Source organism: Paramisgurnus dabryanus, chromosome 13, assembly GCF_030506205.2.
Source record: "Paramisgurnus dabryanus chromosome 13, PD_genome_1.1, whole genome shotgun sequence".
Lineage (NCBI taxonomy): Eukaryota > Metazoa > Chordata > Actinopteri > Cypriniformes > Cobitidae > Paramisgurnus > Paramisgurnus dabryanus.
Genome location: NC_133349.1, coordinates 26,678,552 through 26,696,158, shown reverse-complemented (window position 1 = coordinate 26,696,158; position 17,607 = coordinate 26,678,552). Strand labels below are relative to the sequence as shown.

The 17,607-nt window shown below is 39.5% G+C and overlaps 2 protein-coding genes across 3 annotated transcripts in view; one reads left to right on the top strand and one right to left on the bottom strand.

Moving 5' to 3' along the window:
- adcy2a (adenylate cyclase 2a) overlaps positions 1 to 8,878 on the top strand; it is a 53,339-nt gene extending 44,461 nt beyond the window's left edge. For both annotated transcript variants that reach the window (XM_065246257.2, XM_065246256.2), the window contains exons 18-23: positions 322 to 480; positions 1,141 to 1,287; positions 1,571 to 1,678; positions 5,870 to 5,984; positions 8,094 to 8,218; positions 8,451 to 8,878. In XM_065246257.2, coding sequence (XP_065102329.2) covers positions 322 to 480; positions 1,141 to 1,287; positions 1,571 to 1,678; positions 5,870 to 5,984; positions 8,094 to 8,218; positions 8,451 to 8,603 — 807 coding nt within the window. In that variant the 3' untranslated portion in view covers positions 8,604 to 8,878. The remainder of the gene's footprint in view (positions 1 to 321; positions 481 to 1,140; positions 1,288 to 1,570; positions 1,679 to 5,869; positions 5,985 to 8,093; positions 8,219 to 8,450) is intronic.
- A 128-nt stretch (positions 8,879 to 9,006) lies between these two features.
- The window catches only part of dnah5 (dynein, axonemal, heavy chain 5), a 153,610-nt gene continuing 145,009 nt past the window's right edge, over positions 9,007 to 17,607 (bottom strand). Inside the window, exons 76-79 of the mRNA XM_065246255.2 lie at positions 16,345 to 16,557; positions 13,617 to 13,769; positions 12,805 to 13,036; positions 9,007 to 9,616 (exon numbers count right to left, since the gene is read on the bottom strand). Coding sequence (XP_065102327.2) covers positions 9,465 to 9,616; positions 12,805 to 13,036; positions 13,617 to 13,769; positions 16,345 to 16,557 — 750 coding nt within the window. The 3' untranslated portion in view covers positions 9,007 to 9,464. The remainder of the gene's footprint in view (positions 9,617 to 12,804; positions 13,037 to 13,616; positions 13,770 to 16,344; positions 16,558 to 17,607) is intronic.

Sequence of the window (17,607 nt, the reverse complement as noted above, 5' to 3'; positions counted from 1 at the left end):
TCTGTTTATTGAAGGAACAAGTTTTCTGTATCTATTTGCCATAAATTTCAAGGGCCCTTGGGGTCGAGCTGTGATGCTTCTCAAGCTGGACAAATAAATGAAAGTGTAATATGTGGTTTGGCTCAGTGTATGTGGTTTATTCCCATTAATAATCTGGATAGCTCTTGTTTTTATTCACGTGTTTTTCAGATTTACACATGAAAGTATCTAATATTGAGCTCATATAGCTATCATTACATGGAATTGATCTGTGTGGTGTTTGTCACTGAAGAAAAGCGCGGTGACCTCCAGTCTCTTCACCTCTGTGTCCTCTTGTAACAGAATGAATATTACTGTAGGTTGGATTTCCTGTGGAAGAACAAGTTCAAGAAGGAGTGTGAGGAGATCGAGACCATGGAGAACCTGAATCGCGTTCTGCTGGAGAACGTTCTGCCAGCTCACGTTGCAGAACATTTCTTGGCAAGAAACTGGAAAAATGAGGTAAGGTTTCTGTGTGGAATAATAGGAAATGGATCTGGGCTACATTCCAATTCACTTACTGTACTGTTCATTTGGCAACACGTTACTATATCAATTTTAATAGTAAAGACATGAGTAATGTACATTAACATTTATGCATTTGGCAGACGCTTTTATCCAAAGTGACTAATAAGGTATACATTTTTTATCATCATATGGGTTCCCTGGATTTGAACCCACGATCTTTAGGGCTGCTGACACAATGCTCTACCACTGAGCTATACAGAAGCACTATTTAATAATACATTATAGTGTGATTTATGACATTTTAATTAATGACTACCATATATATTTACATACAATTCAAGGACCTTGCTGAAGAATACTCTGGTAGATGTTAAACCATTGTATGATGTCCCAAGGCCACACAAACCATAACATTTAGGTTGATTTTGTACTTTTATTTTCCATGAGTTCTCTAATGCAGAAGTATGTGGTGCTTTTAAAAGAAGTATATATTTGAGTTGAGATATTTGCTGTACGTGATCTGTTTTAATAGATCCTTCTGTAGAGGTCATGCCTAAAATGTCATGCTTTTTATATAGATTCTACTTTTTTGATGTTCTTGAGTTATTTTTGAGATATTGATGGCAGAGCATCTTTCTCATTTGTGAATGACAGGATCTGTATCATCAATCATATGACCTGGTGTGTGTGATGTTTGCTTCCATCCCGGACTTCAAAGAGTTTTACACGGAATCAGACGTCAACAAGGAGGGACTCGAGTGTCTCCGACTGCTCAATGAGATCATTGCAGACTTTGATGAGGTAATGTGGGGCTTCTAGTATTGTAAACAAAGTTGCATTTTCTTTTACTCTTCAAAGTTCGTGACCACTGAACTGCTTTGAAGACGTTGTACAAATTCTGCTTTCTGGCTGTGACATTGCTGATGTTTAAGCATGCTGTGTTTTGCCGTAAAATGAATCCCATTATGCCAAACTATATTGTTATTATCGTGATGAGGTCCTTTGTCACGACCCAGTTCTGATGTTGGTTTGTTTGATGTGTACTCTGCTATATTTATGGTATTATCTCATTTTTTCTGTGCAGTTGCTCTCAAAGCCAAAGTTTAGTGGAGTGGAAAAAATAAAGACCATTGGAAGCACATACATGGCAGCCACTGGACTTAATGCCACACCAGGGCCAGAGTATACACAGGTATGAGGAATAAATAACATCCATCTATCAATTCATCTAATCTATCCCTCCATCTATCCATCTTTCAAAACGTCCGTCAATCTATCCATCCAGTACATTCCATCCATACATCCATTAGGCCATCTATCAATCCATTTATTGCATCCCATTCATACAACTAATCTAATCTAATCTAGATTAGAATAATATATTCAGTCTAGTCTGTCTAGTTCAGTTAGTCATGTCCAATCTGTCTAGTCTAGTCCAATCTGTCAAGTCTAGTCCAATCTGTCTGGTCTAGTCCAGTCTGTCTACCCTAGTCCAATCTGTCTAGTCTAGTCTAGTCTAGTCTAGTCTAGTTTAGTCCAATCAGTCTAGTCCAGTCAGTGTAGTCCAATCTGTCTAGTCTAGTCTAGTCTAGTCTAGTCCAATCTGTCTAGTCCAGTCAATCTAGTCCAATCTGTCTAGTCTAGTCCAATCTGTCTAGTCCAGTCAGCCTAGTCCAATCTGTCTAGTCTAGTCCAATCTGTCTAGTCTAGTCCAGTCTGTCTAGTCCAGTCAGCCTAGTCCAATCTGTCTAGTCTAGTCCAATCTGTCTAGTCTAGTCCAGTCTGTCTACTTTATTCCAATCTGTCTAGTCCAGTCAGTCTAATCCAATCTGTCTAGTCTAGTCTATTCCAATCTGTGTAGTCCAGTCAGTCTAGTCCAATCTGTCTAGTCTTGTCCAATCTGTCTAGTCCAATCAGTCTAGTCTAGTCCAGTCAGTATAGTCCAATCTGTCTAGTCTAGTACAATCTGTCTTGTCTAATCCAGTCGGTCTACTTTAGTCCAATCTGTCTAGTTTAGTCCAATCAGTCTAGTCCACTCAGTCTAGTCCAGTCAGTGTAGTCCAATCTGTCTAGTCTAGTACAATCTGTCTTGTCTAATCCAGTCGGTCTACTTTAGTCCAATCTGTCTAGTTTAGTCCAATCTGTCTAGTCCAGTCAATCTAGTGCAATCTGTCTAGTCTAGACCAATCTGTCTAGTCCAGTCAGCCTAGTCCAATCTGTCTAGTCTAGTCCAATCTGTCTAGTCTTGTCCAAACTGTCTAGTCCAATCAGTCTAGTCTAGTCCAGTCAGTATAGTCCAATCTGTCTAGTCTAGTACAATCTGTCTTGTCTAATCCAGTCGGTCTACTTTAGTCCAATCTGTCTAGTTTAGTCCAATCTGTCTAGTCCAGTCAATCTAGTCCAATCTGTCTAGTCTAGACCAATCTGTCTAGTCCAGTCAGCCTAGTCCAATCTGTCTAGTCTAGTCCAATCTGTCTAGTCTAGTCCAGTCTGTCTAGTCCAGTCAGCCTAGTCCAATCTGTCTAGTCTAGTCCAATCTGTCTAGTCTAGTCCAGTCTGTCTACTTTATTCCAATCTGTCTAGTCCAGTCAGTCTAATCCAATCTGTCTAGTCTAGTCTAGTCCAATCTGTGTAGTCCAGTCAGTCTAGTCTTGTCCAATCTGTCTAGTCCAATCAGTCTTGTCTAGTCCAGTCAGTATAGTCCAATCTGTCTAGTCTAGTACAATCTGTCTTGTCTAAGCCAGTCGGTCTACTTTAGTCCAATCTGTCTAGTCTAGTCCAATCTGTGTAGTCCAGTCAGTCTAGTCCAATCTGTCTAGTCTTGTCCAATCTGTATAGTCCAATCAGTCTAGTCTAGTCCAGTCAGTATAGTCCAATCTGTCTAGTCTAGTACAATCTGTCTTGTCTAAGCCAGTCGGTCTACTTTAGTCCAATCTGTCTAGTCCAGTCCAATCTGTCTAGTCCAATCAGTCTAGTCTAGTCCAGTCAGTATGGTCCAATCTGTCTAGTCTAGTACAATCTGTCTTGTCTAATCCAGTCTGTCTACTCTAGCCCAATCAGTCTAGCCCAGTCAGTCTAGTCCAATCTGTCTAGTCAAGTCCAGTCTGTCCAGTCTAGTCTAGTCTAGTCCAATCTGTCTAGTCCAATCGGTCTAGCCCAGTCAGCCTAGTCCAATCTGTCTAGTCTAGTCCAATCTGTCTAGTCTAGTCCAGTCTGTCTAGTCTAGTCCAGTCTGTCTAGTCCAGTCAGCCTAGTCCAATCTGTCTAGTCTAGTCCAATCTTTCTAGTCTAGTCCAGTCTGTCTACTTTATTCCAATCTGTCTAGTCCAGTCAGTCTAATCCAATCTGTCTAGTCTAGTCTAGTCCAATCTGTGTAGTCCAGTCAGTCTAGTCTTGTCCAATCTGTCTAGTCCAATCAGTCTTGTCTAGTCCAGTCAGTATAGTCCAATCTGTCTAGTCTAGTACAATCTGTCTTGTCTAATCCAGTCGGTCTACTTTAGTCCAATCTGTCTAGTCCAGTCCATTCTGTCTAGTCCAATCAGTCTAGTCTAGTCCAGTCAGTATAGTCCAATCTGTCTAGTCTAGTACAATCTGTCTTGTCTAATCCAGTCTGTCTACTCTAGTCCAATCTGTCTAATCAGTCTAGTCCAATCAGTCTAGCCCAATCAGTCTAGCCCAGTCAGTCTAGTCCAATCTGTCTAGTCTATTCCAAACTGTCTTGTCTAGTCCAGTCTGTCTTCTTTAGTCCAATCTGTCTAGTCTAGTCCAATCTGTCTAGTCCAGTCAGTCTAGTCCAATCTGTCTAGTCTTGTCCAATCTGTATAGTCCAATCAGTCTAGTCTAGTCCAGTCAGTATAGTCCAATCTGTCTAGTCTAGTACAATCTGTCTTGTCTAATCCAGTCGGTCTACTTTAGTCCAATCTGTCTAGTCCAGTCCAATCTGTCTAGTCCAATCAGTGTAGTCTAGTCCAGTTAGTATAGTCCAATCTGTCTAGTCTAGTACAATCTGTCTTGTCTAATCCTGTCTGTCTACTCTAGCCCAATCAGTCTAGCCCAATCAGTCTAGCCCAGTCAGTCTAGTCCAATCTGTCTAGTCAAGTCCAGTCTGTCCAGTCTAGTCTAGTCTAGTCTAGTCCAATCTGTCTAGTCCAATCGGTCTAGCCCAGTCAGCCTAGTCCAATCTGTCTAGTCTAGTCCAATCTGTGTAGTCTAGTCCAGTCTGTCTAGTCCAGTCAGCCTAGTCCAATCTGTCTAGTCTAGTCCAATCTGTCTAGTCTAGTCCAGTCTGTCTACTTTATTCCAATCTGTCTAGTCCAGTCAGTCTAATCCAATCTGTCTAGTCTAGTCTAGTCCAATCTGTGTAGTCCAGTCAGTCTAGTCTTGTCCAATCTGTCTAGTCCAATCAGTCTTGTCTAGTCCAGTCAGTATAGTCCAATCTGTCTAGTCTAGTACAATCTGTCTTGTCTAAGCCAGTCGGTCTACTTTAGTCCAATCTGTCTAGTCTAGTCCAATCTGTGTAGTCCAGTCAGTCTAGTCCAATCTGTCTAGTCTTGTCCAATCTGTATAGTCCAATCAGTCTAGTCTAGTCCAGTCAGTATAGTCCAATCTGTCTAGTCTAGTACAATCTGTCTTGTCTAATCCAGTCGGTCTACTTTAGTCCAATCTGTCTAGTCCATTCCAATCTGTCTAGTCCAATCAGTCTAGTCTAGTCCAGTCAGTATAGTCCAATCTGTCTAGTCTAGTACAATCTGTCTTGTCTAATCCAGTCTGTCTACTCTAGCCCAATCAGTCTAGCCCAATCAGTCTAGCCCAGTCAGTCTAGTCCAATCTGTCTAGTCAAGTCCAGTCTGTCCAGTCTAGTCTAGTCTAGTCTAGTCTAGTCCAATCTGTCTAGTCCAATCGGTCTAGCCCAGTCAGTCTAGTCCAATCTGTCTAGTCTAGTACAATCTGTCTTGTCTTGTCTAATCCAGCCTGTCTACTCTTGTCCAATCTGTCTAGTCAGTCTAGTCCAATCCGTCTAGTCTAGTCAGTCTAGTCCAATCTGTCTAGTCTATTCCAATCTGTCTTGTCTAGTCCAGTCTGTCTACTCTAGTCCAATCTGTCTAGTCAGTCTAGTCCAATCCGTCTAGTCTAGTCTAATCCTATCTGTTTGCCTGTCAGTCGTCCGCTAATCTTATCTAATATCTAATCTAATCCCTCCATCCATCTATCAATTTATACGTCAATATTATCTAATCCAGTATCAATCAATCCATAAATCTGATCTGATGCATTAACTAATGTTAACAAATCTTATTGTACCGTTACCAAATCATTTCCTTGTAAGACTTTTCTTGAAAAACTTTAAGGCAAGTACATCATGTTTCTGTGCTTTGTATTTCAGGAACATGACAGGCAGTACATGCACATCGGCACTATGGTGGAATTTGCCTTTGCACTGGTGGGGAAACTGGATGTTATTAATAAACATTCCTTCAACGACTTCAAGCTCAGAGTCGGTGAGTAAGAACAATCAAAGGATCCAACATCAAAATTCTCTCCACTGCTAAAAATGAGTTTATAATAAAAGGTACAGGCTACACGTAACTGATCCATGGAGACAAGCCAAAGGCTAAACACATGAATAGCAGGCTTGGTCTCTGCAGATCTCTTTGTTTCATGCTGTGTTTTGACGCTGTCAGAGCAGTGATGCTTGCTGTGGGATAGCAGGCTACATTCAGTCTGTTCAGACCAACGGAGCTTAACTCGGCACTTGTGAGCAGAGATGTCTGATGTGTTCCTGTCTGCACAGAAGCTTCTTTTATCCATGAATCTCAGACGGCACACCCACTGCCCACTGTTCTTGCCTTTGGATTGTTTTTTTGGAATCATAATTTTTTAGGAATAAAATTCACATTTTGCAGGAAAGAGCACTGTCAGAAATAAAGGACCATTTGAAGGGTTCTTAATTTGTACACTTTAAAAAATGCTGGGTTACATTCAGCCCAGCTTTGGGACAAAAATGCCAAGCCCCTTGGGTTGTAAATAAACCTATGCTTGGTTGTTTCAACCTATTGTTGGGTCAAATATAAACATTTTCTAGATTTATTTAACCCAGCAGTTAAATTTATGATCGCTTTACTCCCATTTAAATCTCATATAAAAACATATGTTATTTATTATGCTAATTTTTCAAGTTCATTAAGATTCCGCAGCCATGGCACAGAGCAGAGTGAAAGGACAAGACGTAACATTTGTTACAGTTGATGTTACTGTACACTGTATTGTACGAGATGAATGAATAAAAGAGTAAATGAGATCAAATCAAACGTCATGCAAGGAAAGAAGTAAACAAAGAAAGAGAAATTGCTACCTTGAAACTAGCAAAGGGTCTATCACATTATGTAATTCAAAAAGCACTAATGTATCCGAAAATCTTCCAGTCTGGCTGGAAAATGGTTTCTCTTTTGAATTTGAGGGTGCAATTTTCTTGTCAATGTGATCAAAGATACATTACGACGTGAGAGTAAATAAAGGGACCATTAGTACTTAATGGAGAAAAGCGGAGTGGTCCAACTGGGTGAAAACAAAACGTTAATATGGTGTTTATTAAAGTGTTATATAAGCGACACAGTCAGAAAAAAAATGGTTCTTGTTTTTACTGTCCCTTAAAAAGGACCTAATATGTTCCATTTAAGTACAGATATGTATACATTTGGTACCAATATGTAACTGTGAGGTAGGGGTGTGCAGGGCAAAAACTAACGCAGGGTTAGTTGTAACACGGACTGTTTACATTGTTGCACAAGGTTGAGCGTTTTGTTTTACTGGTATTTTTTTCATGCTGCCAAAAGAAGATCTCCCGCAAATTATTAGAAATGTATAATGTTTTTCCAGAGAGTTATTGATGAACGAGTGTTTTGGTGGCATGTAAGTAATTTTCATCATATGTGTTTTTTTTTCGGTTTCTAAGTTGGGTGTGTCAAATATTGAAATCATAATGAAATGAATGGCTAAAATCAGACTTTGATGCTCATTATCTCAGAATTAGATTTTAAGTCTTTAGTATGGTTTTTACAGACTGGGTCACATATAAAAAAATTTTTTTTGTCATAATTGCTTTTTCTCACATATTTAGACATTTGTATCCCTTTATAGTTGAACTATTGTTAGAAAAGGGCTGGATGAATGAATACAGCGTGGACACTATTATAGACAGATAAACAATATCCACTACAAGTATATAGACAAAATAGTATTGAGATATTTGCCTGCAAACTTAATTTTTTAGCAAGTGTTACAACTAACCCCCTGCCTGTTACAATGAACCCCACCTATGGGGTACTGTAAGTTGTGACGTTTGCACTTCTGTCACGTTTGGTGTAATTGTCCAAGAAAGTGTGTGTTGCTTGTGTAAAAATATAATTAATCAAACTCAAATATTTTTTCAATGATTGAGCCAAAACCAAAAAGCGTTAGGTTGTGCCCCGCTCTCCCCTACTAATAAAAACTCTTTGTACTTTTTTAAAGGGTACTGCCCCAGTGACAAAATTTTTTTGACTATTATTTCAGATTTAAGTAACACAAATACATGAATTTATTGTTGGTGTATTATTGTTCGCATGCAGGTATTAATCATGGGCCTGTGATCGCCGGAGTGATCGGTGCTCAAAAGCCTCAGTATGACATCTGGGGTAACACCGTGAACGTAGCCAGCAGAATGGAAAGCACAGGGGTGCTGGGAAAAATACAGGCAAGATGCTTTTCTCTTTTTATCGAACATTATTGCAAAAAAAAAAAAAAAACACACTACTGTATTCAATTCTGATTGCTCTCTTGTGGATTTCTCGATCTTTTAATTGCCTGAAATTATAAATCAGTCCCTTTTGGTGGAGGTTTGATTGTGTAAGCGCTCGAGCGTCTAGACGGTAAAGTCACGCAATGAACAGTGTGACTCATTTATCCCTTCGTGTGTCTGTCTGCAGGTGACGGAGGAGACGAGTCGTATCTTGGAGAAGTTAGGCTACACGTGCACGTGCAGAGGAATTATAAATGTGAAGGGGAAGGGAGAGCTGAAAACGTTCTTCATCCACACTGAGATGAGCCGGTCTTTATCCCAGGGGAATGTTATGCCTTGAATCACGACGCTGGACGAGACATCCAGAGACTGAACACTAAAGAGACATTTGTAAATAACTGCGCCTAGACTTTAGATGCACGCGATTTTGGATGTATTGAAAGTGATACCATTTCTACTGTATCTCATAGGCAGGGTTTGGGCACAGGGTACTGCATTACGGTAGCAATTATTTTGTAAGAAAATCAGATATAACAAAAAAGTGTTTTGATGTTTTAATGCCATTGTTTTAATTTTTATTTTGTAAAAACTTCATTAAACTTTATATGTAATTAGTTTTGCTGTTGACATCTTCTATTTAAGGGTACATTTTTTATAGTGGTCATTGATTTTCTCTACTAATAGGCCGTAACTGATATAATAATACAGTTATAATACAGAAAGGCTGAATATGATCTCAAAAACATCATGTGATCATACGCAGTTCTGAAAATAATGAATGATGTTTGTCAAGGTGTTGAAAACTGTCTGAATCTCTCCCACAGTTCAGCAGGATAAACCTTGACTCGTGCACCTGAGGAGGTTTATTGTCGGGTGAGCTGAAGTGAGTTTCAGATGCGCTGTTAATCAGCAGGCTTACGTTTGGCCTTTGCTTCGCTGCTTCATGCATTTAAGAAAACCCACACCAGATGGTCATGAGCCATTTATATGGTGATGGATGGAAAAACCAAAAGTTATTTATGTTGGATTCACAGGTTTAGATGTCAAGGCCATTGATGCGGTTCTTTAAAAAAAGATTTATTTGATTGCAACCAACAGCACCAAAATGATGTACAATAATAGTTTAAAAAAAACACATATAAAGAAAATAAACAAGTATAGCTTAATTAAATCAAGACAAAAATAGCTTTATTAATCAAGATTATTTGACGTCACACAAAAGAGCGACTCCTCTCAGGATCCAGTAGTCTGGAGAAGAATTCGTCCTCAGGTCGACAGCTGCGATGTAGTTCAGGTCTGTTCGAACAGGTTTCTTATATATCGGACACGAGTACAAGCGAGTGTCTTTGACGCCTGAGAAAGGAAAATTAACATTATTATTAATTATATATTAATATAATAACATATCCTATATTATGATCTCATACATTTATTTTCATATAAAGACAACTGAAGAGCTCAGATGTAAAATCCTCTAAGGTAGCTTGCACACCAAAACGCAGCTGGCGTAAGTTTTCAATTGATTCCAATGGAAGCTCTGTACTTTTGAAAAGCCGTTTTTTCCTGCGCTGACCACCCTTAGTTTAAAGATGTTCAACTTCGCTAAAACACTCCGCTCGTCAATGTCACTTCTCATTCGGATGTCCAATCACAACAACCACTGGGGCGGCAGTGGCTCAGTGGTTCATGTAGGTTGTCTACAAACCGTTAGGTTGGTGGTTCAATCCCCGGCTCCACTGGGCCAAGTGTCGAAGTGTCCTTGAGCAAGACACCTAACCCCAGCTGCTCCCGACGAGCTGGATGGCGCCTTGCATGGCTGAAACCGCCGTTGGTGTATGAATGGGTGAATGTAAGGCTAAATGTAAAGCGCTTTGGATGGCCATAGGTCTGTTAAAAGCGCTATATAAATGCAGTCCATTTACCATTTACCAACCAACGATTGATAAACAAAGCAGAAGTATCATAGCAACCAAAGCGCTCAGCTGAAAAAAGCTGGCATGCACCTACAGTCGACGTCCTGGCATTTTCAGCCGTGTTTAAACATTTTGGAGTACTAAGTGCATCAGACGTCTGAGACGGCATGGCCGGATTTGCACCGGAGCTGCTGATTTTGGCACAGATCCGGCCCAGAGTTGTCTGCTGTCTGTGTTATAATGAATTCTGCCAACAAAGCGGTATTTCATCATGACCTGAGGCCGGGATTAAGCAGATTTGAAGTGAAAGTATTAGATGAATATAAAATACATGCTGAGAGCACTCAGTTCCTTATTTTTGATGGATTTGGTGTTAATACAGCTATCCCAAGAATAGTTTTGGACCAATGTGAGGTTAACTGTGGGAGGGGCTACTGAGTGCAAGTAACTGATGAATCTATATGAACTTATCACTTGGCCTGAACAGAGTTTTTGGCCATAGCCAAGATGAATATTCATCTATTTACACTGAAAATAAATCAAAGTTGATTTATAATTGGTCTGTTTGATGTGACAATCTCTGCTTGGGTCCACAAACTAAAGCCAGATTTATACCTCTATGGCAGATCTATGCCGTAGCTTCTAGGGTACCCGTCAGTTTCAGTTGGACTTTGTTTGCATCAATGTGCAATTACACATGCAGATCACAAGGCAAAAACCGAAGAAGCAGCAGTTTGTTGTGTACATTGTTGTAAAAGCTTCAGCAGTGATGGTGGCAAAAAGACAGGGACTTTGAGTTGTTAAATATTGCCCCTTAACTTTGTTTTTACCATTGCAAATAGAAATGTGTATGAGGAAATGTGACCCTATATTTAACTTTTTTTACCTGTGGAAGGGGTTGTAGTGACCGATCACAGCAATTGCAGTCCGCATTAAATTGATGCGTTGTTACATTTGGATGGGTACACGACAGCCTATGACGTAGCTACAGCAAAGGTCCAATGCAGAAGTACTGTATCAATCAGGCTTAACTCTTTCCCTGCCATTGTCGAGTTATCTCGTCAATTAAGAGAAAACCTGCCATTGACGCGTTTTTTACGGAAATCATTATTTCTGCAATTATCAACTAGGTGGTGCACTTATCCAACTTATAAAACACTCAAGCATCCACTGAGCCAAAAACAGAAAAAACTCTGTGTATGTTTTGATCAATGCTCAAAATCTGGGGCCCCATTTATAAAACTTTTACATTTTATCTTACGATCATTTCTCAAAAGCGCACACGTGTATTTCAAAAAACAAATGTATGCATAGAAAACGTGCGTAGGCTAACTTTAGACGTGAGACCAATAAATCGCAAATGAGCTTGAAATGTGCATCAGAACAGTTGCAGATCTCCACCTTTAAATGATGCCTAATTAATGTCATTGACATATAAGAGAGCACCTGTCAATGTTTAAATCCTTTTCAAGCAGCAAGAATGGCTTCTATTTCCAAAAACCTGCAAAGTGCGTATGTCCGTTCTCCCAAGGGTTTTTCCCTCCTAGGACTTATTTTTCCTCGGATAAAAGCCCGGGGTTTTTTTTTCTCCTAGGGGGTTTTTCACCCCGGGGAGGCAGCCTTTTTGGGCTTTACCTAGCTTCCTCTTCTATACGTTGCTTTAGTAATACGTGCAATTATAATATTGAGTCATAGCCGCAGCAAATTTAACTGCTCATGCTATCATGTATTCTGTTGTGCTATCTGTCGTTTTCTGTGCTTTTCACTGCTTCTATTTATGTAAAGCTGCTTTGAAACAATTGACTTTTGTGAAAAGCGCTATATAAATAAAATTGAATTGAATTGAATTGAATTGTCTGCTCACACCCTGACGTGGCACTAAGCACTTTTTCACATCAAAGACAGATTTTTGCCATAAATGAGGCCCCGTATCTCTAACAAAAGTCCTTTACAATAATGCAATTATCTCAACTATCTCATTCTATTATTTTTGAAAAAACATACCCATATTTGAGAGGGGATAAAAGAAAACAAGTGAAAATAGAATGAACCTTTTTTTGAAAGCAAAGGGTCTGTTCATTCATTTTTATATAAATTGTATGTTTATATACTTTTTCTGGAAAGCATTCAACTTTAAAAAAAGCTGGGGCTGGCTCGCAACTTCTTTAAAAACGCTGGCAGGGAAAGAGTTAAGTCACACAATATCATGCTGCATTGTTATTTATCTTCTTTTTGTCATTTATTTCTTGATAGACCTTCAAGTGTTCAAGCATGAACTTTTAAAGAGTTTGGTTCCAAAACGAGATAAATCAAATAAATCTCATTTTTTGATTGTGCAGTCCAATTAATATCAATCAAACTGCGGTTGGTTTGTTTTGATTTAATCCTTCATAACTAAAAAATACAATAAAGTAGCACAGTTAAACAATAAAAATATGATAACATAATAATAAACATGTTTGACAACTCGTTTTGGAACCAAAATCTTCACTTGTTTGTTATTTGCTTTTTTGTTTCCTTTGTTTTAAACTTATTTTTATTTAGTTTAGCGTTGCTCCTTCTGTTTGTTGAACACAAACACGTTGCCCATTAAGATTAATTCTAGTGGGCAAACAAAGCATTCCTCACCATTGTTCTCCGCGTACATCCTGATCACCGGCATCATCTCAAACAAAACTTTGGGTTTGGAATCGATAAGTTTGCAGTTCCTTCGGTCCCAGCCGGCGCCCTCCAGGTACAGTCCGTACACGTACACCCCCTCTGCAGGGGGGTGGGCGATGTCGTCCTTCATCCATTTAGTGACTTCATTACACAGAACCATACGATCCAGTGCCCATCCCTTATTGGCACGAGTGATCTCCTGTTAAAAGATACAGTCATAAATAAATAAGTTAGCTCTATGTATAAATCAGATTACATGTGCATTGTCCCTCAATAAAAACATCCATAATAAAACATTAATTAATCGCATATATATAAAAATCAACAGCTTTAAATGTGCCTGCTATGAAACGTCTGTGTTTATTCTCAGAGCTGCAGGTGCTGGCACAAAAACTCCACAGAGAACCGAAAACCCGGACGGGTGCCCAATTTTAATTAAAAGAATCCTGATTCTTACAAGCTGTTTACTCCCCAGACATTAGCCAAGAACACAACCTGCAGAGCTCAAAAAACACCTCTAAACTCTCTCTTCCTTCTGCCTTTAGGGAAAAACACACATTTGAAGACTAATCTGCCAATAAAATAAGAACACACAGCATGCTCGGGGACCGGCTTCACCCAGATGTAAGCGCTCAATGGAAGGCAAACAAGAATATTCAGTGAAAAACAAAACTTGCTGCCAACATCTTTTGCCATCAAGTGCAGCATCTGATCTGAACTCAACAGATAAGGAGGGGAATATAAGTTTAAGTGTGTGTGCGTGTGAAGCAGTGACACACCTGTCTCATAGCTGTCAGAAAGCCCTGTGGATTGAAGAAACCTGTCATCCAGAAGCAGTTGGGTCGTCCCTCAAAGATCCAAGAGTGGAACTGGCGGTTCCTCTCCAGCAGTTCTGTGAACCAGAACCCCAGCGTGGTGGACGCCCATGAGTCCTGGACACACATACACAGAGCAGAACCACGGTTAACACATTCAGATAAATTTCAGAGATGTTCAAGACATTTACTGACATAACTAGGACACAAATCATTGTCACACAATCAATACAATCTCTCTCTCTCATACGCACACGCATTGTGCATCAACCAAACTAGACACGCAGTACTTTGTACTGTACACAAACAAACCAACATACCCATTAAATGCACATGTGAGAATAAGTGCACAAACAGGATTTTCAATTAGGAGACGAATGGGCATTGATTACAATGAGCTTGGCATTAGCTAAGCTTTAAAAGCAGAGTTTGAAAGAAAGCTGTTGTGTAAGCCTGTTTGTGTGTAACTTAAGCTTAATCTTTCCAAGCCCGTCTCCGGGTTCACTGTGTCACATCTGAGATGATGCGCTGGTCCTTTAATCCAATTATCATCTCATATCTCCTCATAAGAGTTTCAAACCACAGCTTTCAGGATAATTATGATACTAAATTTGATTAACTAAAGCAGCACAAAGTAGACAGATGTGTGACGATCTAATGCGTTCCTCTTACTGAATTTCCTCTTACTGCACATCCAGAATATTAACGGAAAAGAGAAGTTTGAGCTCTAAAATCTGATTGGATGAGCAGTTAAAGAGCACCTATTTCATTGCAAAAAAACAATGTTATTTTGTGTATTTTGTATAATACCTACCCGTTCTCACCAAGATGCGTACAAATGACACGCAGTGGGATTATCGTGCAATAGATACGCCAAATTCCGATTTTGCGTGCATATGATACGCCAGTCCTTTCCATTCACTTATATGGCGAATCGTTTCGTGACGTTTTATTTATTGTTTTCATTTTTTTTCTGTTTTTTAAACCGTTTTCGCTTGGGTTTAGGGTTAGATTTCACATTTGTTTAAGCAGGTTATTTAATATACAGGTTTCTCTAAGTTTTTAACTATATTTAAGCCATGGTCGCTTGGAGTTGGGGTTAGAGTTGGGGTTTGGGTTAGGATGTCATTTTTATATAACAAAAAGTTGTTCTAACCCTAAACCCAAGCGAAAATGGTAAAAAAACAGAAAACAAATGAGAAAACAATAAATAAAACGTCACGAAACGATTCGCCATATAAGTGAATGGGAAGGACTGGCGTATCATATGCACGCAAAATCGGAATTTGGCGTATCTATTGCACGATAATCACACTGCGTGTCATTTGTACGCTTTTTGGTGAGAATGGGTTGATAATACAATGTGTTTGTGTGGTTTATGGTTAAAAACACATTATTTTCTACATACCGTACATTTCTATAGATCCAGATTTATCTTATATATCTTCCTGATTGGCCAGCTAATCTGTACGTTGTGATTGGTCTGAATATCTATGATGTCAGCCGGAAACATGACGCTCCTTACCATGTTTAAAAGATTCGGTCACAATGCAATGCTAACAGGAGTTAACTTACAGGCTGTGAGTCCAAGCGGGAGGAATTATGATAATGTCGGTCTTGACTACATCACCTGGAATCCCCGGAAGTAAACTGTTGCCTACAATCCGTGTGTTTGTTGTAGTCCAAGAAAAGAGATTTACATTGGAGACGATAACTTGCGTGTATCTTTAGCATATCATTAACATGTACTAATATACACTTACACACCAAAAGAAATTTAAAAACGTCAATCGGACCATAGTTGCTCTTTAAATAGTCGATATATTTCAGATCTTTGTTGTGATCTGTATAGTATTTGGTACGGTCGAATTCTTATTTTGTATTATATATGGACATACAAAAATGTAGAATCATCGTCATGATGCTGTCAGCATGTCAGCAGTAAACATCCTACAGATTGGACAATGAACTTCATTATTAAGCCAAAAAGTATTTATTGGCATTATTTTTTGTGGTGTTTGCTAAACGTGTGCTATTACTTTTCTAAGAATTAAGCTTCTGCATGATAAAATGCAAAAACCCCTGACTTACATTGAAGAAAGGACCCAAATTATATTAGAGACCAGAAAAACCACACAGACTCATTTCATTTGATGCCACCCGCAAGCAACTGGGTAGTATCATGGGACTGACATTTGCAGTAATAAACCACACTTTCATTAGATAATCGTGTAGTTTCCCACTGTGGGATAAATCAGGTTATATTGTTGTCTATACACTCTAAAAACAAACGGTGCTAAATAGCACAAAAAGTGGTTCTTGGCTCGTAATAATAGAGGAACCAGCATACATGTTGCTCACATAATATTGTAGCCCAGTTTGTGCTGAAAGCAGTGTTTCGAGACTTTTGCCATTATTATGTTTTTAAGCAACTGAAAAAGCACAAATGTCAGTGCAGGTCAAAACTTCCCCAGGGCCCCAAAACCACCGTAGACCATAGAGAGTTACCTGACAAATTTCTTGACTACAGGGAGACTTTAATATTTATTGAAAATTGGTGCCTTTTAATATTTTACAGTTGTCACTGTAAGATACATCAGCTCGTGTAATGCTTTAAAGAACTACCTGAGGATGTTTTTGCACATCGATACATGTTTGCAATCTTTGTCATGACCTATACGAAGACTCTAACCTTTTGCCAGCGGGCAGGGATCCGGGCGTCGTACATGCAGTCCAGTGCGTCCCGCAGGTTCTCGTTCATGATGATGGTTCCATCGATGGCCAGCTTCAGGTCGCTCAGTGTGTTTCTGACCAGCTCGATCACTCTCTGCATGCGATCAATCTCTTGCCGCAGGAAGATGTTCATTGGCTGAAGGGCGCCCATGTTCATCAGCCTCTCTCTGACCTGAATAAATGATGCGATTACAATGAACTACACAGACAGCACATGCTAATTAATGATGTCATCACAGTCTGTGGTGTTTTACTACACAATTCACCGAAGGAAAACAAAACTGAGCTGAACACAATTTGCATGCCGTAATTCTCTACTTGGTGTTTTTGCAATAAATTTGTTAAAATTTCTGTTAACTACTGTAGTTAACCCATTAAATCACTCATGGGCAGGCACCACACAGAATCCATTCATCCAGATATCCGCAGAAAATTTTTGTATACATCATTGACAAGCATAAGTATGTGCGTGTTTGTTGGGTGCTTTGTGCGTTCTTGGACCTAAATGTAAAGGAACACTTTTTCACCGTATTCCCCAGAGTTAGATAAGTCCATACATACCTTTCTCATCTCCGTGCATGCTGTAACTCGGTCTGACGCAGCCCCTGCTAGCTTAGCTTAGCAATAGACTGGAAGTGAATGGCTCCAGCTAGCAAACTACTCTGAATAAGTTACAAAAAAACGCCAACATTTTCCTATTTATGTGTTGTGATTTGTATAGTCACACAGTGTACAAATAACAAGGTCATATGAGACACAGCCATCTTTTAACAGTATATATACTGTGAAATATATTCTCATAAGGAAAACCACAGCTAATTGGGTGGAGTGATTTGCACAACTCTGACCGAACTCTCTGCCCCTCACCAGGGGGCTTCTCGGGTGCTGCGAGCAAATCACTCCGCCCAAGTAGCAGTGCTTCGCCTTCTGAGAATATAGTTCCCAGTATATATACTGTTAAAAGATGGCTGTGTCTCATATGACCTTGTTATTTGTACACGATGTGACTATACAAATCACAACACATAAATAGGAAAAAAATTGTCACTTATTGGGAGCAGTTTGCTAGCTGGAGCCATTCACTTCCAGTCTTTGTGCTAAGCTAAGCTAGCGAGGGCTGCGTCAGGCCGAGTTACAGCACGCACGGAGATGAGAAAGGTATGTATGGACTTAACTAACTCTGGGGGATACGGTGAATAAGCTAAATTCCCAAAATGTGGGC